Raw genomic sequence first — 24,683 nt, 5'->3', positions numbered from 1 at the left:
TCCTACTCCCTCCCCCAAGTGATATGGCAAGGAGCCAGTGGAGCAGAGTGGGCTGCGGTCATGTTGCTCTATTTTCCCCCACCCCTGCTGGTGAGTGCAGGGTGAGGGCATTGACTTCTGCTGTGAGTGTCAGGCCCCCTGCTAGTCTCCCAGGCTGCCCAGAGGCTCTGGCCCATTGCCTTTCTCCCAGCTTAGCTTGGTGTCATCTGCAAATTTTGTGAGCGTCTTCTCCACCCTGTTGTCCAAGTCATTAACAAAAACATACTGGATCAGCTGGAGGACCCCATTAGGTATGTCTTACCAGTTTGATAGTGATCCACTGATAACTACTCTCAGTACAGTTTTTCAACCATTTGTGCATCTGTTATCTGTACAGTAAATTTAATCTAAACCACATTTTCCTTGCTGCCAGGAGATAGCAAAGAGTGGCAGGTCTAGGAGGGAATGTGAAAGTATAGATTCTTTATACAGTCAGCTACTGCTTTCAGCAGATCCTCAAAATCTATAGACCATGGAGAACTCATTCGATCTGCATCTCTCACACAGGATAAAAACTTGTTTCTAATAAATGAAAGGCAGGGATATAGCCAAGTGAAAAGGTAAAACCTGGAGTTTTTTTACTCTACTTTGGGATTAAGCTTTTGGGATTAAACTTAAGGAAAGTTTAGGGATATAAGAAAAAAAAAGGGTAATGCAGATAGAACAAATGGTACAGTAATTTCATAGAATCATAGACATTAGAAATGGAAATACCCATTAGGTCATCTAATCAGCCAAGACAGGAATGTCTCTACAAGAAAAGTGATTGCAATAGAAAATGATCACATTCACAGACTGGGCTTTGCTTATCAAAAATGAAGAAGAGACTTTGAAGTCCTTTGTAGCATGCCTGATAGTTGGTTATTATCCAACAAGACTCATGCTTTATTTGAAACCTAAAGTGTTGTGAAAAGAAACATGATAGTATGAAACACTAAGGAGAGCAGTTTATTTAGATAACGACAAATACAATTTGCAAAATTTAAAATACTGAGCACATATTTTTAATTTTTTGGCGCAGAATGTCCTTAGGAGTAATATAATTTTACATTCCCCAAAGTATAATCTGAGCTGTTGGACAGTTGTGTCTCCTCAGTTCTCCAACCTGGGGTGCCTTTTACACTGCTTTGCTGGAAGGATGCGTCTACACAGCAGGGCTTAACTTGAAATAAACTACACAAATTGAGCTACGTCAATTGCATATCTTATTTTGAAATAGGGAGCGTCTACTACAGCACTTATTTTGAAATAGAGCACTCTTCCTCCAACTTCCCTTATTCCTGTTACAATGAGGGTTACAGGAGTTGGAGTAAGAAGTCCTCTAGCTTGACTGTATTTTGACACTACAGCTGGTCCCCGAGTTACAAATGAGTTACGGACCAAACACTTGGCTATAACTCAAAGTGTTCGTAAGTTGGACCCAATTGATTTACACGTGACTGCGCTGTTCGTAAGCGCAGGTCGCATTCGTAACTCGGGGACCGCCTTTACAACCACTTAATGGGAAGTTTGGTCGTAAGTGCGAACGGTCGTAAATCGACTGTTCGTAACTCGGGGACCGGCTGTATTTCAAAATAACTGCCTGCTGTGTAGACACTGATTAAGTTATTTTGGAATAGCGCTAGTTATTTCAAAATAGTGTTGCAGTGTAGACGTACCCTAAAGGTACAGTAAAACTCCAATAGTCCGGCATCCAATAGTCCGGCACTCCTGATAGTCCGGCATCAAAATGGCAAGAACCTAGTGAGTGAGCTTCAGCAAAAAATGAGTCACGAGGTAACAGTGCAGCAGCTGAACTGAGCAAAAAGGGTAAAAAAGGCTTAAAAAACCTAAAATAGTACAGTATACTGTATACAGTATGTACAATAAAAAGGGTTAAGAACACTTTATATACAGTATATAATGTATTCAGTATATATATATATATATATATATATATATATATATATATAACCATCTTATAGTACCTCCTGATAGTCCAGCATATTTGATAATCCGGCACCACCTAAGTCCCGTCCCATAGGTTCTGGATTATCAGAAGTCTACTATAGTTACTTCTGGCCTGCTCACATAGCCTCCAGCATGTAACTTACTCTCAGCTACATTAGAAGAGCGCTTCTGCCAACTAGCATGCTACTCTTGAATGACAGTGTAGAACACCACAAGAAAATTCACAGACTTCCTCCCAAGAATGTGAACCCTGAATTGTCAGTAGCCAGTTGGACAATACAAGCTCATACAAAGTCTGTTATTTCATTAATTGTAAATGAAATGCACAAACCTTGTTACCTCAAATGAAGTTTCCCAAACACTTCCATTGAAACACACTGGCTTATATAAAACAATAAAACAAGTTAATTAACTACAGAAAGATAGATTTTAAGTGATTAAAAATCAGAATTGGTTACAAAGAAATAACAGCTAAAAAGCAGATTATGTTGACCAAACATTGACCAAATATTGTGACTTAACTTTGCTTATCAGCTCCTGATAATAGTAAAAATAATATGAAATAATATAATTACTAATAATGCTGGTTATTTATTTCTGGTTTTGTTTCTTGGTTCTCACTCCAGCATTATAATTTATCTTACTTCAGAAGTTCTCAGGTTAACTTCTTTACACCTCAATAATTAAATTGGTGATTTATCTCTGTTCCTTTTTTTATGCCAACATTATTATACGTTAACATTATTTAGCAGTGTTCAGAAGATGATTTTTTCATTTTGCTGCAGTTACAGATTCCATACTAAACGATTTAAAACGATTTTAACTGGAATTTCTCTATCTCTGTATGTCATCTGCAGTAAAAAATCCTTTTCAGATCACCACATCTAATATTTCTATAGAATGTTCATCTCTGTGGCTGCAAAACAATTGGCTGACTTTTCATTCAGATAATGTTCTAGAGAAAGGCATGCTAATCTTGTACAGATCATGCCATTATACGATCAGAACATTTACTGTAATATATTGATAGTGACATAATAGGTTGGTACTATATTTTATTTCAGTATGAATGTTTTATACTTTTAAATCTACCATAATGGTATGTGAATGTGATAGAACAATTAATCACTAAAACAAAACAAAATTATAATCACTTTATTTTACTTCCTTTTCCAGTGATTTCTGAATGTGGTTAGTTATTTAGCCCATTCTTCTTTCTTTTCTATGGTATTTTTTCTTTCCTTATTGCCTCTTTGGTTCCCTCCTAATTATGGGTCAGTCCTAAGTGTTAAGGTAGTGATATACAATATTAGAGTTCTGCATACATGAGTTTATGTGACTCATTAGTTAATATAATCATTAGTTAATATAATGATTATCATATAGTGCCATCTACAGGCACATAAGAATGTCACATTATTCACAAATTCCCATAAGCAATAAAGTTGTTATTGACTTCAGTGGATCACTGCTAGGGAGAGTCTGCCTATGTGGTTTTCACTGCAGGAGAGGGAGGGCTTAAAACTTAGTGCCATGGAAAATGAGTCTGAGGAAAGATCTAGACCAGCAATGGGCAACCTAGGCTAGTGAGTGAGCTGTATGAGTGGATCTCCTTCATCTCAGTGAGCCACAACATTGTCATAACCAAGAGAGTAAAACTACTCTATTCCAGGAGACTAACTGCACATGCATACCTAAAATTTATGGAGTGTATAAACTGAACCATAGCAGCACTTTGATTAAATGCAAAAGGAGTGCATGGCTCTCCAAGTCAATGTTGTGTGCACATTCACGTGCCCTTGCTTTAAATACATAACACTTTAGTAATATCAGAAAAAAAATTATGCCAATGGAAACCAGCATAATCTGGCAACCCAGCACATGGGCAACAGTAAACAGTCGTTTGGGGTATGTCTAGACTACATGCTTCTGTCGCCAGAGGCATGTAAATTAGACTACCCGACATAGTCAATGAAGCTGGGATTTAAATATCCCCGTCTTCATTAAAATAAAAATGGCCACCGCGCTGTGCCGGTTCAACTGATCATCGGCAAAGAGCAGCAGTCAAGATGCGGATCGGTTAACAAGGGAAGCCTTTGTCGACCGCTCCCTTGTGCCTCATGAAATGTCTTGATGGCCGCGCTGTGCCGACGATCAGCTGAGCTGGCACAGCATGGCAGCCATTTTTATTTTAATGAAGCCAGGGATATTTAAATCTCCGCTTCATTGACTATGTCGGGTAGCCTATTTTACGTGCCTCTGCTGACAGAGGCATGTAGTCTAGACATACCCTTGTGGTCCACACATAGAACCCTAAGGGGCTGTAGGTTGCCCATCACTGGCCTAGACAATATGGCACAGTCAGACCCACACATAGGGTTGCCAGGTGTCTGGTTTTGAACTGGACAGTCCAGTATTTGAGCTTTCTGTTTGGGAAACAAATCGAGAAAATATAAATGAGAAAATATAAATGTCCGGTATTTTCTAAATAAGATGTAATGTAGATTGTGATGTAATGGCAAGTGTGTCTGGTATTTTTGTTGAAACCATCTGGCAATGCTACACAAGTGATGAACACCAGGGAGAAATAACTGAGAAGCAGCAAATATGCTATCAGCTATAGCTAGCACCATCCCTGGACCTGGGACACGTCTGCTCTGTCTCAGGCCCTGTCCTGCCATGCCTCTTCCTGCCCCAGTGTCAGTAAGAAAAGGGTGTTGTGCAAACATAGGCCCAACAGATTTGCTAGGTCCCTGGACAAGGGAAGGGCAGGCTGGCTCCATACTCTCAGAAGGGAAAGAGCCTCTGGCAGCAGGGGCAAGGCTGGGGGTAGCCAGCCCTCAGTGCCACCTGGAGTGCACCACATGGGGGCCAGGGCTCCAGCCACTGTTGTCACAGTAGTGGTGGTGAAAGCTGGGAGTCCTGGACCCTTTTGAATCATCAGGCCACAGGGCAGTTGCCTCCTTTCCTTCCCCAGTCAGCGAGCTTGTGTGCTCAGATACTACTGCTGCAAAAACAACAAGACACTTCGTCAGGGTCTTTGTCCACAAAAGCTTATGCTCCAATAAATCTGTTAGTCTATAAGGTGCCACAGGACTTCTTGTTGTTTTTGCAGATCAAGACTCACACGGCTACCCCTCTGATACTGCTGCAAATACACCATGCTCATGAAAAAACTTTTCTAGTGGTACTTGGAAAATGTATAAAGTAAAAACCATTTAATATGAATCATTTGAACATATCGGATTACAAGAGCACACAATATGTTGGAAAACCAACAAAGGTGTTAAAGGTCAGCAGCTGTGAGGAGTTAGACAAATACCACAAGAGGGAGCTCGGGAATCTTCACTTATGAGGCACTTTAATGAGATGAAGCAACATATCATATTTTTAAAGTTCATAAATATTGTCTGTGTTCTGAAAGCCTCAGGAGAGGAGACAGAACTTAAGACAGCAAGAATTACTCTGGATTTAAAAATACCACAAGCAAAGGGCATGAATCAATAACTGAAATGTACTATATTTGTATAAATATACTGGACAAAAGAGTGTTTTTCTGAGCCGATGATCTTTTTATTTGATTTTATATTTATATATTTAGGATTCCTGGAAAACAGGTGTTTTGGCTAAAATTCCTAAAGAAAGGGGATAGGTTGCAGGCCATTTCTGACCACCCCATTCCAGGGCTGTATACAAATCTAGCTAACAAATTACTCTAAGAAAATATCCAGACTCCATATCACTGATTTCTCTTCCAATTGGAATCTGACCATAATAGAGGCCCAATTTAAACTTAAAAGAACACAGTAAGAAAACCAACAAAGTGCCACTGTGGATTAAAAACCGAGTAAAAAAAGCAGTGAGAGATTAAAAAGGCATAATTTAAAAAGTGGAAGTTAAATCCTACTGAGGAAAATAGGAAGGAGCATAAACTCTGTCAAATTAAGTATAAAACTATAATAAGAAAAGCCAAAAAGGAGTTTGAAGAGCAGCTAGTCAAAAACTCAAATAGCAAAATGTTTTTTAAGTACATCAGAAGCAGGAAACCTGCTAAACAAGCAGTGGGCCCCTGGATGACTGAGATGCTAAAGAAGCACTCAAAGATGATAAGGTCTTTGTGGAGAAACTAAATGAATTCTTTGCTTTGGTCTTCATGGCTGAGGATGTTAGGGAGATTCCCAAAACCTGAGCCATTCTTTTTAGGTGACAAATCTGAGGAATTGTCCCATGTTAAGGTGCCATTAGAGAAGTCTTTGGAACAAATGGATAAACTTAACAGTAATAAGTCACCAGGACCAGATGTCATTCACCCAAGAGTTCTGAATGAACTCAAATGTGAAATTGTGGAACTATTAACTGTGGTTTGTAACCTATCCTTTAAATCAGCTTCCATACCTAATAACTGGAAGATAGCTAATGTGATGCCAGTATTTTAAAAAGGGCTCTAGAGATGATTCTGGCAATTACAAACCAGTAAGTCTAACGTCAGTACTGGGAAAATTAGTTGAAACTATAATAAAGAATAGAATTGTCAGACAAATAAATGAACATAATTTGGTGGGGAAAAGTCAACATGGTTTCTGTAAAGGGAAATCATGCCTTCCTAATCTACTAGAGTTCTTTGAGGGGTCAACAGACACGTGGACAAGGGGATTCTAGTGGCTATAGTGTACTTAGATTTCCAGAAAACCTTCTACAAGTTCCCTCACCAACACTCTTAAGTAAACACTTAAGAGTGTTGGTGAGGGAACACCACCATGGGATAAGATGGAAGGTCCGCTCATGGACCGATACCTAGTTAAAAGACAGGAAACAAAGAGTAGGAACAGAGGGTATGTCTACACTAGCCACCCTAGTTCGAACTAGGGTGGTTAATGTAGGCAACCGGAGTTGCAAATGAAGCCCGGGATTTGAATTTCCCGGGCTTCATTTGCATATTGCCGGGTGCCGCCATTTTTAAATGTCCGCTAGTTCGGACTCCGTGCCCGCGGCTACACGCAGCACAAACTAGGTAGTTCGGATTAGGCTTCCTATTCCAAACTACCGGTACACCTCATTCCACGAGGAGTACCTAGTTTGTGCCGCGTGTAGCCGCGGGCACGGAGTCCGAACTAGAGGACATTTAAAAATGGCGGCGCCCGGCAATATGCAAATGAAGCCCGGGAAATTCAAATCCCGGGCTTCATTTGCAACTCCAGTTGCCTACATTAACCACCCTAGTTCGAACTAGGGTGGTAGTGTAGACATACCCAGAGAGAGGTAACTAGTGGTGTCCCTCAAGGGTCTGTACTGGGACCAATACTATTTAATCTATTTATAAATGATCTGGAGAACGGGGTAAACAGTGAGGTGGCAAAATTTGCAAATGATATTAAACTGTTTAAGATAGTTAAGACCAAAGCAAACCGTGAAGAGCTCCAAAAAGAACATGCCAAACTACGTGACTGGGCAAAAAATGACAAATGAAATGTTGATAAATGTAAAGTAATGAACATTGGAAATAATAATCCCAACTATACATACAATATGATGGGGACTAATTTAGCTATAACTACTCAAGAGAGAGGTCTTGGAGTCACTGTGGATAGTTCTCCGAAAACATCCACTCAGTCAGCAGCAGCAGTCAAAAAAGCAAATATAATGTTGACAATCGTTAAAAAAGGGATAGAGAATAAGACAAAGAATATCTTATTGCCTCTATATAAAACCATGGTACGCCCACATCTTGAATACTTCATACAGATGTAGTCGCCTCATCTCAAAAAAGATATATTGGCATTGGAAAAGGTTCAGAAAAGGGCAACGGAAATTATTAGGGGTTTGGAACAGGTTCCATATGAAGATAGATTAAAAAGACTTGGACATTTCAGTCTAGAAAAGAGGAGACTAAGGGGGAATGTGATAGAGGTCTATAAAATCATGACTGATGTGGAAAAAGAATAAGGAGAAGTTATTTGCTTATTCTCACAATACAAGAACTAGAGGTCGCCAAATGAAATTAATAGGCAGCAGGTTTAACACACACAAAAGGAAGTTTTTCTTCACACAGCACTCAGCCATCCTGTGGAACTCCCTTGCCTGAGAATGTTGTAAAGACCAGGACTTTAACAGGGTTCAAAAAAGAACTAGATAAATTCATGGAGGATAGGTCCAACAGTGCTTATTAGCCAGGATGGTAGGAATTGCGTCCCTAGCGCCTGTTTTTTCAGAGGCTGGGAATGAGTGACAGGGGATGGATCACTTGATGATTATCTGTTCTGTTCACTCCCTCCAGGGCATCTGGTATTGGCCACTGTTAGAAGACAGGATACTAGGCTAGATGGACCTTTGGTCCGTTCTTATGTTCTGACTTGCAAGCCCCTCATCCCAAATCTGTTATGACTTAGCAGAGAGGTGACAATATAATAGAAGTGACATATTGTGTTTGTGAATACTTGTTTGAATTACTCTAGAACTATTTATTTTAGCAAAAAGAGATAGGCCACATATTGGCTTCACATTACTTCCATGCTTCCACTCAGCCTCTATTAAGGAGTGGGGCATATGCCAGTTGCTAGGAATCATTTATAGAAACATTTGCTCTTGATTTTTAAAACTGGCAAATAGAACACACTAAAATGTATTGCAAGCAGAGTCATCCCTGGGGTACAGCAAATCAGTGCAACAGCACCTTGGGGACACCGTGCTTCAATGTGTGTGTGTCATGCAGGGCTCTGGCTTGTCTCCAGCATCATCAGCAGTGACCCCAGCCCACCCCGGTCTGCTGGCTCCCAGTGTTGCCCAATATCACACCAGCCTCAGTCTCCTAGTCTATGCCACTAGACTATGCCAACTACAAGCTGACCCCAACCATTGCCCTTCCGCTCCATATCCCCACCCCCTTTTCCAGGACTTCCCCAGCACAGGGGGCCAACTTGTTCTAGCACAGTTGCCACCCTGTGATTGCCCATCATCCCCTACCAGTGGTGTCCCCTCCCCATACCAGATTTCACCTATATAAAAATATTAAGGGGGGCATATAGACTCTCTTGGACCCCACAACCCCCTAAGGATGGCCCTGACTACAAGTATTTCTAGTTTATAGTCTTTTGACTAATTATGGTTACTGTTTATCAATCAAGTTAGAGAGGTGGTAGGAGTTATCTCTGGTCATCTGAAGAAGTGGGCTGTGCCCACGAAAGCTCATGTTACCATCTACATGTTTTGATAGTCTATAAAGTGCTACCAGACCATTTGTTGGTTTTTTTAATCAGTAGTCGGAGTTCATTTCTGTTCAATTTCTGCTCATTTCTACTTAGTTTTGTAAAAAAAAACCCACCCCAATAAAACCCTGGAACTAAAATTAAGGGACCACTATAAAGGCACTGATTTTGCCAAAAATTGTCACCCTCTGAATATAATTGGTTTCTAACATATAGCTTTAGGTCCAAAATTTTCAGAATTGGGTATCTAAACATAAGTACTTACCTCCCTATGAACATAGGGACCTAAATATAGGTCCACCCTCTCAGGGGCACCTGGTGCTGGCCACTGTCAGCAGACAGGATACTGGGCTAGATGGACCTTTGGTCTGACCTAGTACGGCCGTTCTTATGTTATGTTCTTAAATATAATTTAAAGTACATGCTTCAAATTGATTGCCAAGTGAGTTGCCTTTATTTTAGCATTATTGTGTCTAACACTTATCCTGTTCTTGCTAGTCAATTCTAACTGTCTCTGTTCTTCAGGTCTAACCTTGGAGGAGATTGCCATTTTTTCCATACCTCTCAGAGCTCAAGCCATCCAAACCCCAAAATCCATGTGGCTTGCTAGATCAGTAAATTTTGTAGACTGATGAAAGATTGGTAGATAGATGAAGAATAGAAGAGAAGCCTGCAGAACATAGGGGATGTTTATTTCTTCTTCGACATGAAATGAGCTTTATAGCTAATGAAAAGAGTTCTCACTGTAGCCAGCTTCAGGCAAGTTCTTTTCAACTTTTTAAAAAGTGCACCTAGCGTATTATTCTTTAATATCTCATTGGGGACATTATCTACTACATTGCTCATAACTTGAGCAACAAGCCTCAGAATATTTATAAATGAATTTTGCTTATTTTTTAAATGTTGATACAAATATAATCAATAAAACCTCCCAGTGCTTGTCATATTATATCAACTGCTGCAAAACTAAGAAGAAATGAGGGCAATTTATATGCAAGTGTGTGTATGTACATGGTACATATTTAACAGGACAAAAGTCAATAGAGAGATGCACTGAACTGGCTTTGCTGAAGGCCCTGTAAAATTTACACTAGATGCAAATTCTCTGCCTGCTTGTCTTATTGCAAATTTCCAGTGACAATGGCTAGTATTCCAGAACTCTCATTGCTGTAGCTGACACTGTAACATCAATATTATAGTTAAATAAAATTCACTGGAGTTTTTTTTCACTATTATGGAGTAATTGGCATCCTGCGTTCCCTCTTTCATTTGTGTGCAGTAATTTCCCTGGGAACACCTATCTGAATAGTTATCTACTGTCTATTGTGCCTGACATAATTCCTCTCTTCAAAAGAACTCCTGTATTATATTATTCATTCTCTTATATTTTGATATAATTTGTACAGATTAATGTAATTGCTAGCCTATTATTATAGATTAAGGAGATACCTGACAAATACTTCAAAGTGGCTAAGATCTATATCTAATAATGCAGCAATAAATGAGTGCATCTTTGATCACACTGTATTTGGAATTCCTGTATGAAAGCAGAGATACTCTTATTGACTGAAACAAAATACAGGACTATGTAGCACTTTAAAGACTAACAAGATGGTTTATTAGGTGATGAGCTTTCGTGGGCCAGACCCACGTCCTCAGATCAAATAGTGGAAGAAAATTGTCACACCCATATATACCAAAGGATACAATTAAAAAAAATGAACACATATGAAAAGGACAAATCAAATTTCAGAACAGAAGGGGAATGGGGGGAAGGTAAATGTCTGTGGGCTAATGATATTAGAGGTGATAATTGGGGAAGCTATCTTTGTAATGGGTAAGATAATTAGATTCTTTATTCAGACTCAGGTGTAAAGTGTCGAATTTAAGCATTAATAACAGTTCTTATTGACTGGATATTTATTACACTACTAGAATACACTGTACCCACACTTGTATCTCAGTTAATTTCTGATTAACCACTAGGCACCTGTACTTGCTGTCTGCTGCCCCATGTTCCTCTCGCAGGGCAGCAAGCAATCTGGAGACAGCAATCACGGGAACAGAATAAAATAGTGGAAACACCCATATGTACTTGCCACAATAGAATGACTCAGTAAGTGGGAAATTTCCACTGCTCCCTAGGTCATACAAAGACTGTCCCCCAAGACAAGACCTTATATACAGGTACAACAAATCAAACCTCACTGCTGACATATCAGGTAGCCACCCTCTGATGTTGTCAGGTTACTACCCTCTGACGCTTACATACCACCCATAACCCTGTACCTTGTGGTTTGATTAGATCATCTCTATCCATCATGCTGTTATTTTAGACCTTTCCTGAACCAGGGTGTGTATCTGAGGAGTGGGTACCATGGTCTTTTTTAATGAGTTACTGGTACCGTGCGATTTATGACCAGTACCAATTATTGTTCTGAAGTTAGTACCTAGAATCAATTACTGTTTTGCATTCTCAGCCCTGTTTGTGCCAAGTTCTCTGAGCAGGGGCCTGCCTCTTGCTCACAGCTTAGCTTTGCCTTATGTTAGCCACGTTTTGTCCATTGTTAGCTAGGCGTCAGGCATCAAATCAGGCCTGTGCTACATGGACTTATAGGCAAGGTTTAACTATAAAAACAGACCATTAAAATAAAACAATGACTTAAACAGTAAGTTACAGAACCCCCATCAAAACAGCACACAGAGTATTCAGTAGGGTTGCCAGGTGTCCGGTTTTGAACTGAACAGTTCAGTATTTTAGCTTTCTGTTCGGGAAACCAATTGAGAAAATAGAAATGTCCAGTATTTTCTAAATAAGATGTAATGTAGATTGTGATGTAATGTCAAGTGTGTCCAGTATTTTTGTTGAAACCATCTGGCAACCCTACTATTCAGGTACATAGGTACACATTGTTTCCCTTGGCATCATTTCATAGAAAGATTCTATCTTTTAAACGGATCAAGAAAGAAGGTATTGTCTGAAGTTTATTGAATTTATATTCTCCCTTATGTTAACTTTAAGTTGGATGAATCAGGTTCAGGCAAGCAGCTAAAAATAAATTACTGAAAAGGGGATTTTAAAAATACCTTTTGAAGTTATGGTTTAGATCTATGAGGAGGATAAAACTTTACAGATCATGAAAAAGGCCAACAGGTTGATTTGCAGTATGGAGAAGAGGACTGAAAAAGGTTCTCTTTGCCCTGAATTTTGCACAGCAAAACTCTACAAATTCCACAAGAAATTGCTATCAAAACTCAAGAGGGGACAATATAAAGATTATTTTTACCTTAATTATTCAGAGTACTATACATGGTACCAGCACCTGACAGAACTGAGCTTTTAAATATATATTTGCTCCTTTAAGTGCCTGAGCTGCTAAATCACTTTTTAAATCAAAGTGGTTTTGCTCAACAAGTAGGCTTGTTACAATGCTTTATCACACAGACTTTTTTTTTCAAAGACAATGAGATGTAATATAAATTAATGTGAAAACAGTTTAAAATATTTACTTCTGAAATTAGTTATACTATTTAATTTATATTCTAGGCTTCATTTCACTAGGAAACTGGAGTTAACTTAGTGGCTACATTAAAAAAAGAGCTAAAGTTATTTTACAAAGATATCAAAAACTTCAGAGGGTTAGCCAAGTTAGTCTGTAACTAGAAAAACATAAAAAACAATGAATAGTCTAGTAGCACCTTAAAGATCAACAAAATATTTTGTTAGACTTTAAGGTTCTACTAGACTATTCGGTTTTTTTTAAAGTTTTACAAAGATGGCTTAGCATTTACAAATGATGCTAACTTCCTTTGTACAGCACTGGGGGAAAAACATCAGCAGCACTTCAACACAAGGTACAAAAGAAATACAGTATTGAAAGACTCCTTTTAACTTCATAGTATATTTAAATAGATTACCAAAGATGATTTATTCCCAACTCCCATGCCAAAGGTTGGTTAGGATGCCAATAGTGGCTACCAACAATTTCAGACAGCAATTTCCTACAAATTTACAAAAGGAAATTCTGCCATCTAGTGTAAAATGTATTAATTACACAGCTACGCTGCATTCCAATCAATTTCTACCATATTTGTTTAATGACTTTAGTTAGTTGGTTTATCTTACCTCCTTTTATATATTTCTTTATTTCCATTTCTATCAGACTCTTCAGCAGGTCTCTCTTCTATATTCTATAATATTAAAATTATAAAATGCTTGTCTCAAAAACACATAGATATGATCAGAGAAGAGGAGGCTATGCAAACCAAAGTAAGACACATAATTCCTAGGAGAAATGATGGAAGCCTCTTGGAACATCTTTAAAAAACAGACTCAGATCCTGCAATAAGCTCTGAATGGATGTCCCTGTGCACACACAGTGATCAATTGCCTGATCAGGGCCATATATTGCTAGGCAGATAGATCTTTATAACCTATATTCCTACCATTCTAAATTCACTGAGAGCAGAGGAAGATACAAGAAACTATGGTAGGTCCTGATTCTGCATGTGATGACTCATGTGTCATTAAGGGTTATCAATTTTGGTAGAACATATCCCTTGAGGTTTCACCACATGACATAATCAGAAGAATCATAGTTTGTCCAGATGTTTGGGAAATTTAATCCTAAACTCCAAAGCACTTGCTTCCCATGAGGGAGGAGTAGGAGGGGCTGGCTACTCCTTGGGAGCAAGGTATAGAGAGGATTGGCTGATCCCCTTGAGGAGAGTTTAGGGGGATTGGCTGCTTCCCTGGAAGCAGAAATGGGGGCTAACAGCTGCTTCTTGTAAGGGGGAACTTTAATTGAAAATAATTTTTAATCTTTGAAGGCTAGGACAACCCTGGAAATTGGCAGCTCTATTGACAGCCCACACTGAAGCCAATAAATGTCCATCTGCACAAAGCCAGTTGGAGCAGATCTGTGTATAAACCAGTAGTCTCCAATTTTTAAAAACACTGCTTACCTGTGATGGCTCCTGGGTGGTGGTGCAGTGGAGCTAAGGTAGGCTCATCCCTGCCCTGGCCCTGCACCACTCCCCAAAGTAGCCAGCAAACTCCCTGCAAGCCCTATTGTACCCCCACCTCTGTTCTGTGAAGACAGACTATAGCTTGGGAGGGGGCACCCTAACATCAGCACCCCCCCTCTCCTTTTCAGGCTCTGCCCAGCAAGCAGGAAGCTCCTAGGGGTGAGGGAGGCAGTTCCAAGGCTAAAGGCAGGAGTTGTGCAGCAGTTCTGGAGAGGCAGCCGAAGAGCCAGCACTGGATAGCCTCTTGGCCAAACCAGTCAGCATTACCTGTCAGAGGCCCCAAGATCTACTATCTACTGGTTGTTGACCACTGGTATAAACAAACTACCAGGGCACCATCTCATTAATATATAATAAGTTTATAGTTCTGTATTTCAAGCACGCTATTTGATAAGTCTGACAAGGAAAAAGAATGAAAAAATGTTAATGTGAAAAGAATCAAATTTCCAACTAACTGAGCTGAACTTGACTTTTGAAGCTTCAGTTAGTCCTGGTCCTTCTCCCAGCAGCGAAAGCAACTTAACATTTCGTACAGGTACTGTCCTTTCGCAACGTGGGCCCCTGCCGGTTCTTTAAATAGTTCCCTGCTGGTTTTTGCTGCAGCTCTGGCCTGGCCCCAGGGTGACCCGCTGACATTCCCCTCTGCCTCCTCCTCGTTCGGCTCAGCGGGCGCCCGCTGCTCCCGGAGCAAAATCCGAGTCCACTGCTGAGCACTGGGAGAATTTCTTCCAGTGGGTGAAAGCGCCTCTGAGCAGACACAGCGGCCCCGCCCTCGCGCCGTGGCAGAGGCTGCGAGCCCGGCTGCCCGCTAGGGGGTGCTCCTAGGACACGCCGGCCGCAGCGCAGACCGCCCGCCGCGCACTACATTTCCCATGGGGCGGCGCGCGCCGACAGCCGCCCGCGTCTGCGCCTCGCCTCGGCGAAGAGGCTTCCGGGAATTGCAGTTCCAAGGGGACGCAAGGAGAAAATGGCGGTGCCCAAGGCCACGGTGGTTCTGAAACACGTGAAGAGCGTCATGGTCCGGTTCTGCCCTTTCCAAACCAACGTGGAAACCACGCGGTGAGGAGAGCTCGGGAGGGCGGCCAGGCCCCCGCAAAGGCCCCTATTCCCCCTCCCTCGGGGAGCAGCCAGTGCCCCAATTACCCCCCCCCCCCGGCACAAGACAGTCCCCCAATTCCCCCCCCCCCCCGGGGAGCAGCCAGTGCCCCAATTACCCCCCCCCGGCACAAGACAGTCCCCCAATTCCCCCCCCCTCGGGGAGCAGTCAGTGCCCCAATTACCCCCCCCCGGCACAAGACAGTCCCCCAATTCCCCCTCCCTCGGGGAGCAGTCAGTGCCCCAATTACCCCCCCCGGCACAAGACAGTCCCCCAATTCCCCCCCCTCGGGGAGCAGCCAGTGCCCCAATTACCCCCCCCGGGCACCAGATAGTCCCCCAATTCCCCCCCCCTCGGGGAGCAGCCAGTCTCCCCCCCCCATCCCCCTTCTCGGGGAGCAGCCAGTGCCCCCTTGTTCTCCTCGCCCTGTCATAGGGGAGTCGGAGGGTAGAGACCAGCCTGGCCTATCCGCTCCTGGGAGGGGAGGGGAGGGAGGGGGAGCCTGAGTCCATTCAGCCTAGCAAAGGAGGTCTTTGCCCTGCCCCCCGCCGGGAGTTGGGTTTCCATGTGGGAGGAGGAGGCAGGCAGATGTGGCTGTCTGTCTGTGCCAGAGGCACCGAGTTGTTCACTTTTCCCCAGGGCCTGTTCACCCTCTTTCTCACTTATCCTCTCCAGGTAAGGGATGGGGTCCCCCACACTAGCCAGGTGCACTCAGCATGTCTTTGTAGCTCAGATCTGTTTCTGCTTAGTTCCTAAAATGGTATTGGGGGTGAGTGTCTGCTGTTCTGTGCATTCAAGAGCAAGCGATCAGTTCTAGATCAGTTACCAAGTACAAAGACAACTTTATCTAGGCCCAGAGAGTTAACATGACTTTCTTCTCATTATTGTCAATTGCAAGCAGTATTGTCAGACTTAAATGTATAAAAAAATCCAAGTCAGATATCTAAAAATTGAGTTTAAAAACAAACTCCTCTCCAAAAAACAAGCTTTAAAAAACTGCCCTCTTTTTGAGCCTATTCGGTACACTCAGGCCTTTCTCTGTAACCACTGGGCTTACAGTTGTTTTTTTATTTTGAATAATGAGATTTTCTTATCAGTTATTTCCACTAACGAGGGCTTTAATTAATAGGCATCAAGTTTAAAACTAATATAAGGAAGTACTTCACACAGTGCACAAACCACCTGTGGACCTCCTTCCTTAGGAATATTGTAAAGGCCAAAAGTATAACGGGGTTCAGACAAGAAATCGGTACGTTCATGGTCCATCAATGGCTTTTGCCTAGATGGTCAGCGATACAACCCCATGTCTTGGGTGTCTCTAACCTTTGATTGCCAGATCCTAGGACTGGAAAATGGGAAGGATCACTTGATAATTGTAATGTTGTTTTCATTCTCTTTGAAGCATCTGGCACTGGTGACAGGATACTGAGCTAGATGGACCATTGATCTGATCCAGTACGACCATTCTTATATTTCATTTAAAACATCAAATAAAATATCATGAGAACTGGCCAAGTTAAGAATGCAGCAAGACATATGTAATACCATTATTTTCAGACTACTGGTTTAGTGAAATCTCTACAATTGTGTTAGTTTGATTGGCACCCTTTTAATTTATACTCATGTATCAATTGTGTTAATGTAAAAGGAATAGACTCCAAATTGCCACTCCAATGTGCTATCCTTACAACACTGATAATGAGAGTAAAATGTAGCAATGAAAATGGCTGTCTCTCAGCAAGATGGTACAACCCACTATCAGTAAGTAGATCAGTGATAGAGATGTAGCCGTGTTAGTCTGGGGTAGCTGAAGCAAAATGCAGGACAATGTAGCACTTTAAAGACTAACAAGATTGTTTATTAGATGATGAGCTTTCGTGGGCCAGACCCACTTCCTCAGATCAAATAGTGGAAGAAAGTAGTCACAACCATATATACCAAAGGATACAATTAAAAAAAAATAAAAAAAATTTTTAATTGTATCCTTTGGTATATATGGTTGTGACTACTTTCTTCCACTATTTGATCTGAGGAAGTGGGTCTGGCCCACGAAAGCTCATCATCTAATAAACCATCTAAGTAGATCAGTAAGTAGAAATGTTTGAACATACTGAGGAGGCAATTCTTTAATAGGAAGGTGCCATTTTTATTCACTTTAAAATACCGTAACAAGGTTTTGCAGAACAAGTGATCAAAAGAAAGGCTGAAATACAGTTATTCTGTCTTCTGCTTCTCTGTCTTTGGGAAAGACATCCAAAGGGCTGAAAAGTATAAATTCCAGCTTAAGGGGACATATCTGCTTGAAATGTAACTGAGCTAGCCTCCTAAAAATAAGAGTATAGCAGCAGTGAGGGAGAAGCTAGCCACTATCTATCGAGATGCTACGTAGGGATGTAAAAGCCCATTTAAAATATTAATCAGTTAAACTACCTGGTTAATCAGCCTGCCATCTTGAGCTGCTGGAGCAGCCCCCTGCCTGCAGCACAGTGTGGTGGGCCGGGATGGGCTGGAGAAGCCCTTTCCCACAGCACAGATGGGATCTGCTCTGGGTGGCTGGGTGCTGGTCACCCTGGTAAGCATGCTGGTAAGATAATACTTACTCGGTAACTGGCTAACTGATTACTCCTTGACATTCCTAATGTGTTCCTAAGTATGTACTTGGGGCAGCTAGTCTTCCTGCTGCCACAGCTATACTCTAGCACAATAGCTTAGTCTGAATTAGGGTTATGTCTCGAAGGGAAGAGTACTGACTAAGACCCCGGTTCTGCAAGCGCATATGCTTAATTTTACCCTGCTAAGCATAGAAGTGCCAAACCTAAAGTCATTGGGGAGCCATGCCAGTGCAAGTTTCAGCACATGTGGAGTCAGCTGCAAGATAAGGTCCTTTGTAATTAGCATCACAGTGCTTGACATAGTGAGGAAAAACAATGACTGATATTAGTTGGTGATCAAACTTACTAAAATGTACAAATAATTGTACTTCACAAAAGGAATGCAAAATATAGACTTGGAGTATATTTGGAGAGTTTTTTCATTGCCCCCTGCATATGTACAAGTGCATACAGACACAGTAAGGCTAGAAGGGATAATCTGGTCATTTAGTCTGACCTCACCATAGGCTGCCCCCATCTTCAACCAGCTAAACCCAACAACTGAAATTAAGACTAAAATGTTACAGACCTCGTGAAACCAAATACAGGACTATGTAGCACTTTAAAAGACTAACAAGATGGTTTATTAGGTGATGAGCTATCGTGGGCCAGACCCACTTCCTCAGATCTGAGGAAGTGGGTCTGGCCCACGAAAGCTCATCACCTAATAAACCATCTTGTTAGTCCTTTAAAGTGCTACATAGTCCTGTATTTTGTTTCAGCTACACCAGACTAACATGGCTACATTTCTATCATTCTTGAAACCAGATACTGTGAGCCATAGACAGAGACTAGAAGGGACCACAGTGCACCAATGCCTAAAACCCTCACAATGGCAGGGAAATGAGTGAGAGACACCCAGCTAATCCTGCATGTACCCCTTAAACATACAGTACAGAGGAAGGGGAAACACAAGCAGGATCACTGCCAATTTGACCTCAGAGAAAATTCCTTCCTGACCTCACATATGGCAATCAATTAGACTTTGAGCATGTTAGCAGGAACCAGCCAGGCAAGCCTATTGCGAGGGAGAATGTTTGGTGCTATCTCAGAGTTCTGGCTCACCTCATCCAGTGTCATATCTCTAGCTATGGCCACAGCTGATGCTTCCAAGGAATGCAGTAAAAACACACACAGTAGAATATACTGGTATGTGTGCAGGGAATCCCTTCCTGTCTCCTGCAGGTGATCGACCTGGCTTCAAAGGGACCCTATTAATTGATCTTTTAACAAAAAAGTATGTGTTGAAAAACAAATTACACAAACTTCAGCAAATTGTTACCATGGAGTTAGAAAAAATCCAATGAAAACAGATATATAAACAAAATAAACATTTCTCTCTGCTCCAAACATTGACCATGTGAAAATAAAGCTGTTTATAAAGAAAAATGAAACTGACTTGATTGATTGCAATTGTCTTAACTGAAAGAAATTCAGAAAGTAAACAAAATAGGATTTTAAACTGTCTTTGTCTAGTAACATGATCGTGCAATCAAGTCTGCACTTATGAACTGGGGCAGTATATGTAAATTTTAATTGGTTTGTATTTGGGTTAGCTAGCAACATCAGACTATGCAAATTAATTACAGAAACATGTTCAGTATATTCTTATTTAATCTCTACTTAAATCTTTTCAGAATATTTCTTGAACAGGTAAACAGTAAAAAATCTCGTGCCTCCAATATCAACTGTGTAGTGAAAACAGATGTAAGACATGATGGGACCGAACCAGTTGTAGACATCATGTTTGGTAAGGAGTTTATCATTAATTTTAAAAGAAACATTGCCTTACTAGACTCATACTAGAAGATATCTGTGGTTGTTTCCTGTAATTTGTATTGTTGTAGTACCTTCATAGCTCAGTTATGGATCAGAACCACATTGTACTAGGTGTAGTACAAACATGTTTTTGAGCTAAAGCAGAATGGAATCACAGTTAGGTTAATGTGTTGGGAAGGAAATCATAAACATTTCTACGGGATTCAGAACTGTTTTAAAAAAAGGGTGGACTTCATAAAAAACATGACTCTCATCCTGAAATGAGAGATCTCAAGTGAACCCTTGAACCTATGCAGAGGTCTGTTGAAGTCAGTGTGGCTTCATACTGCTACAGAGACTGCTCTACCTCTTTGCATTTCACTTGCAATATTGGTCTGTCAGACTTCTCAGGTTTTGAGAACTTAAGGTCTGATCCTGCAGCTACTTATGTAATTGAATAACTTGATCATGTTAGCTGTCTTACTTAGTTTGGGGGGGAACTATTCACATTTATAAATGTTTGCAGAAATGGGTCTACGAGATGCAGCTAGCTCTGTGGGATCTTCTAACGTATACAGGCAGTCCCCGGGTTACGTACAAGATAGGGACTGTAGGTTTGTTCTTAAGTTGAATCTGTATGTAAGTCGGAATTGGCGTCAGCCGCTGCTGAAACTGATCAGTTTCAACCACGGCTGAATCTGGATGCCAGTTCTGACTTACATACAGATTCAACTTAAGAAACCCAGGCGACCCCAAGTCAGTTGCTGCTGAAACTGATCAGCGGCTGATTCCAGAAAGCCTGGGGCAGAGCAACTCTGCCTCGGGCTTCCTGTAGTCAGCGCTGGTCAGTTTCAGCAGCGGCTGACTTGGGGACGCTTGGGGCAGAGCAGCTGGGGTGCTGCTGGGTTGCTCTGCCCCAGGCGTCCTGATTCAGCCGCTGCTGAAACTGACCAGTAGCGGCTGAATCAGGACGCCTGGGGCAGAGCAGCTGGGGTGCTGCTGGGTTGGTCTGGAGCGGCGCTGTGGGACCAACCCGGCAGCCCCCAGCTGCTCTACCCCAGGGGTAGGCAAGAAAAGCCTGGTCTGCTTGGGGGGTGCACTAGCTGTACTCCCTCCCCCCCCCCCCAGCAGACCAGGGAGACGGGGGTGGCGGGACCGCACAAGTCCTCCACGGCTTTGCTCCGTCTCCCTGGTCTGCTGACCTGGGAGATGCGGAGCAAAGCCGCAGAGCACGCGGGCAGCGGGACAGTCCAGGCGCGCCGCGGCTGTCCCACTGCTGGCGTGCTCCGAGGCTTTGCTCCCCATCTCCCTGGTCTGCTGGTCAGCTCAAGCGCGCCCGGGCTGTCCCGCTGCGGGCGTGCTCCGCGGTTTGCTCCCCATCTCCCTGCAGGCGGCGGCTTTGCTCTGGTGTCCCTGGTCTGCTGGGGGGGGGTCCAGCGGCTTTGTCATGACATGTAGTAGAATTCTAGCTTTGTCAGTCTTGGGTTACTATAGAGACAAAGTGGGTGAGGTGATATCTTCATCAGGCCAACTTCTGTTTGTGAAAGAGCTTGTCTCTCTCACTGCTGGAAGGAGGTCCACTAAAAGATAGTACCTAACCCATCTTGCCTCTTTATATGTGATTTGTCAGATGTGGAATCCACTTCCTTAGACTGGTCTACATTACACAGTTAGGTCAATGTAAGGCATCCTATATTGACCTAATTATGTCAATATCTACCCTACAGCTTTCCTCCTGCCATTGTAAGTACCCTACTACACCAACATTATAACTCCACCTGCACAAGGTGTAAGGGTTATGTCACTGTAGCTAGGTGGAAGCAGTGTATGTGTAGACACTGCATTACTCCACTGTTGGTAGGAGCTGTGAAGTTGACAAGAAATCCAAGTAGCTGTCTGGTTGCCCAGCTTTGCAGGCCATGTAGAAGTAAGGGTGTCAATACTGCAGCCTTCCTAAAATAAACTTGTAACTGCCTTGCAACTTCCTTTTAGAAGTTCCCAATTTGAGAAATGCTGTTCTCCGTTGTGAAATCCGTATAGCATACTAGGGGAAAAGCACACTAAAGACAGGATTTCATGGGGGAAGACCAGATTTTCATGATGGTGAATTTGGTAGGGCCGTTACCCAGGCAGCTGTTCCCTTTACCACAAAGCTGAGCGGGGAGAACCCATTGGGAGTCTGGGGGCAACTGGGCTCCTGTGAGGGAGCTGCCAGGGGAGCTTAGAGACTGGGCTGTCAGCTCCCTACACTGTCCCTCTTAGGTCAGTGGAAGTGCTTCTGGTGAGGACGCGCATCACTGACCCTATACCCCTAGCTGTAAGTTGACTTAATGTAGTTGACTTATTTTTCTAGTATACCATTAGAGTCCGAGTTTGTTGACCTTCAGAGAATAGTCTAAATTACTTTAGGAATATGTCTGTTCTGAAAACTAGTTTATATCTGGGGAGCTTTTCCTTATGTCTGGATGAGGCAGGTCAGAGATGGATGCTAGTTTTATTGTTGTGGGCAGTTAACTTTATAATGTTGCTTGTTCTTAAGGTATGTCTAGACTGCATCCCTCTGTCGGCAGAGGGATGCAGATTATGCAGGTCGACATTGCAAATGAGGCAGGGATTTAAATATCCTGTGCCTAATTTGCATAAAATGACCACCGCGTTTTGCCAACTCAGCACTTTGTCGGCAAAAAGCGGCAGTCTAGACGAGGCTCTGTTGAGAAAACAAGCCTTTTTCGACAGATCCCTTATGCCTCCTGCAGGGAGGTTTACAGGATCTGTCGAAAAAGGCTTTCTTTCTCCACAGAGCCCTAGACGGCTGCCTTTTGCAAACAAAGTGCTGAGTCCGCAAAATGCGACAGCCATTTTTATGCAAATTAGGCACCGGATATTTAAATCTGTGCCTCATTTGCAATGTCGACCTGCCTAATCTGCATCCCTCTGCCAACAGAGGGATGCAGTCTAGACATACCCTTAATGTATGCTATGTGCACAGATTCAAGAGTAATGGGAATATAATTGAATACCTTTAAGTAAATTGAATGAACTGAGTGTTTACACCTATTTTAGTTTGAATGTATATTAAATTGTTTCTTACAATTTTCTTTGTCATCTCTAACACTTATGATCTTTCCTTTACAGCTGATGGAGACAGATTAATAATGAAAGGAGCCAACTTGACAGCAAGAGAAATGTTACTAGCTTTCAACTCCAGATGCATAGCAAAAGGCCTTAAGGCAGAAGAAAAAAACAAGTAAAAGAGTGCTTGAAGATCAAAAGAACAATTGTGTTTAAAATTGTTTAGGCATGTGAAAAGCGGTGAGCAGCTTTTGTCATCAGAACTATATAGGAAACTTCCCTGAAAACTTATATGAAATCATAAAAAGCGATATGGACAAAATGCTGGCCAGTTCAACATCTAGCAGAATGATTCATACACGTTTATATTTTTCCTAAGGAAAATATAATGGAGAAGCTAAAATCTTTAACTCTGGCAGGTTGACAAGTCTTGAATCCACAAATGAATCCTCTTGCCATATACACAAACGATCAGTCTTTTAACCATGCACACACTGGATCGGTACCATGCCTATTTGTGTATGAATATAAATAATGAAGATGAGCATAATACATTTATTACAAATGAAAAAATTAAGTTTAAATGGTGTTTTTAATGTTTGTAAATATAAATGTGATTAACAGGTTTAAAATATTATCTTGGCTTGCTGTCACTGAGGTTCAGTACTTCAGACGAAATTCAGGATAGATGCTGTAGTGTTCTACTTGTCTGGCTCTAAATCACTCATTTTAAATGAAGAATCTCTGAAGATTAATAATCGTATAATCAGCTCAGCAATGAAATCAAAGCCACAAAATAAATAAGAATGTGTTAAACCAGTGGTTCTCAAAGTGTGGTCCGTGGTCCACTAGTGGTTTGCAGCTGTCTTGCAGGTGGTCCGCAGGCTCGGGACTGCCCCCCCTCCCCTGTAGTCGGGAGCCTGCATTAGTGCTCCAGCCCCACCTCTTCCTCCTGCAAAGTTGGAGCACAAGTGACAGCTTCCCACTGCGGGAGAGGAAGGGGGCAAGCCTCATGGTCTGGATCTTGCTCGAGGGGAAAGAAAGTGACTCCGCATGCTGCTGTTCCTCCTTCACTCAGCTATGGGAACAACAGTAGCACAGGAAACTGCTCGCCTGGAGGCTTTCTCTGCTGCTCCCATTAGTCTGAATCATGGTCAATGGGAGCAGAGGGAGGCACAGAGCCAGGTAAGCACCCCCTATCATCCTCATGCCCCCATCTTCTTCATGCACCTCCCTCCCAGAGACCCCCACAACCCCAGCCTGATCCTGCAACCTCCCTCCCACTAAAACCCTCACTTTCAGCCTGCTCCTGTACCCTACCTACTGGCTAGACCCTACATCCTCACCCTCTCAAGTCATCATAGTGGCTGGTGGGCCTCAAAAAGGTCTGTGTTGAGCGGGGTGGGCTGCGGGTACCACTGTGTTAGACCCATCTTATAACAGACTATCCACAGATAAAAAAGGGCTACCTGTAATGAATAAATGTCTCAGAATCTAGCCCAAAGTGAAAGATGAATTGATGTTTTGGGTAGTTTGTGCAGAGAGGTCATTTGCTGTGGTACAGGTATGTTGGGTTTTTTCTCAAGAACAAAGTGAGCCTGATTGTGTATTTTTTCATATGCACAAAATCTGCTGAAAGAAGGGCAGTTTTATCACAGGTTTGTAGGTTTGGGCCCACAGGAAGAAGCACAGTAATGTCAAGTAGGCTTCCTCTTATTTAAGAAAGATGATGAGAGGAGGTAGCTAAAGCTCTTTTTTTGTTCTGTGTTTGTACAGTACCCAGTTCAATGAGGTCCAGGTCCATGACTGGGGCTTCTAAACACCATAATATGCACAGCAATGGGTGTTAGTAAAATGTAAATTTTAAACCTCAGCTATCACTCCTTT

General features: G+C 42.1%; 2 protein-coding genes across 3 annotated transcripts in view; one reads left to right on the top strand and one right to left on the bottom strand.

The window, feature by feature from the left end:
• The window catches only part of PAG1 (phosphoprotein membrane anchor with glycosphingolipid microdomains 1), a 255,053-nt gene extending 239,950 nt beyond the window's left edge, over positions 1 to 15,103 (bottom strand). The window contains exons 1-2 of one of the 2 annotated variants that reach the window (XM_075920475.1): positions 14,675 to 15,103; positions 13,318 to 13,382 (exon numbers count right to left, since the gene is read on the bottom strand). The gene's annotated coding sequence lies outside the window, so the exon portion shown is untranslated. Of the gene's footprint in view, positions 1 to 13,317 lie in introns of both variants that reach the window. The other variant, XM_075920476.1, reaches the window with a different exon arrangement.
• Positions 15,104 to 15,120: 17 nt separating this feature from the next.
• On the top strand, positions 15,121 to 23,615 carry MRPL53 (mitochondrial ribosomal protein L53). The gene is made up of 3 exons (XM_075920478.1): positions 15,121 to 15,278; positions 19,604 to 19,716; positions 22,860 to 23,615. The coding sequence occupies exons 1-3, from the start codon at positions 15,187 to 15,189 to the stop codon at positions 22,973 to 22,975; spliced, it is 321 nt and encodes a 106-aa protein (XP_075776593.1). The 5' UTR covers positions 15,121 to 15,186; the 3' UTR covers positions 22,976 to 23,615.
• Positions 23,616 to 24,683: the final 1,068 nt, after the last annotated feature.

This window comes from Pelodiscus sinensis, chromosome 2, assembly GCF_049634645.1.
Source record: "Pelodiscus sinensis isolate JC-2024 chromosome 2, ASM4963464v1, whole genome shotgun sequence".
In the NCBI taxonomy this organism is placed as follows: Eukaryota; Metazoa; Chordata; order Testudines; family Trionychidae; genus Pelodiscus; species Pelodiscus sinensis.
The sequence above is the reverse complement of the archived record's forward strand: the minus strand, read 5'-3'. Positions and strand labels throughout refer to the sequence as shown.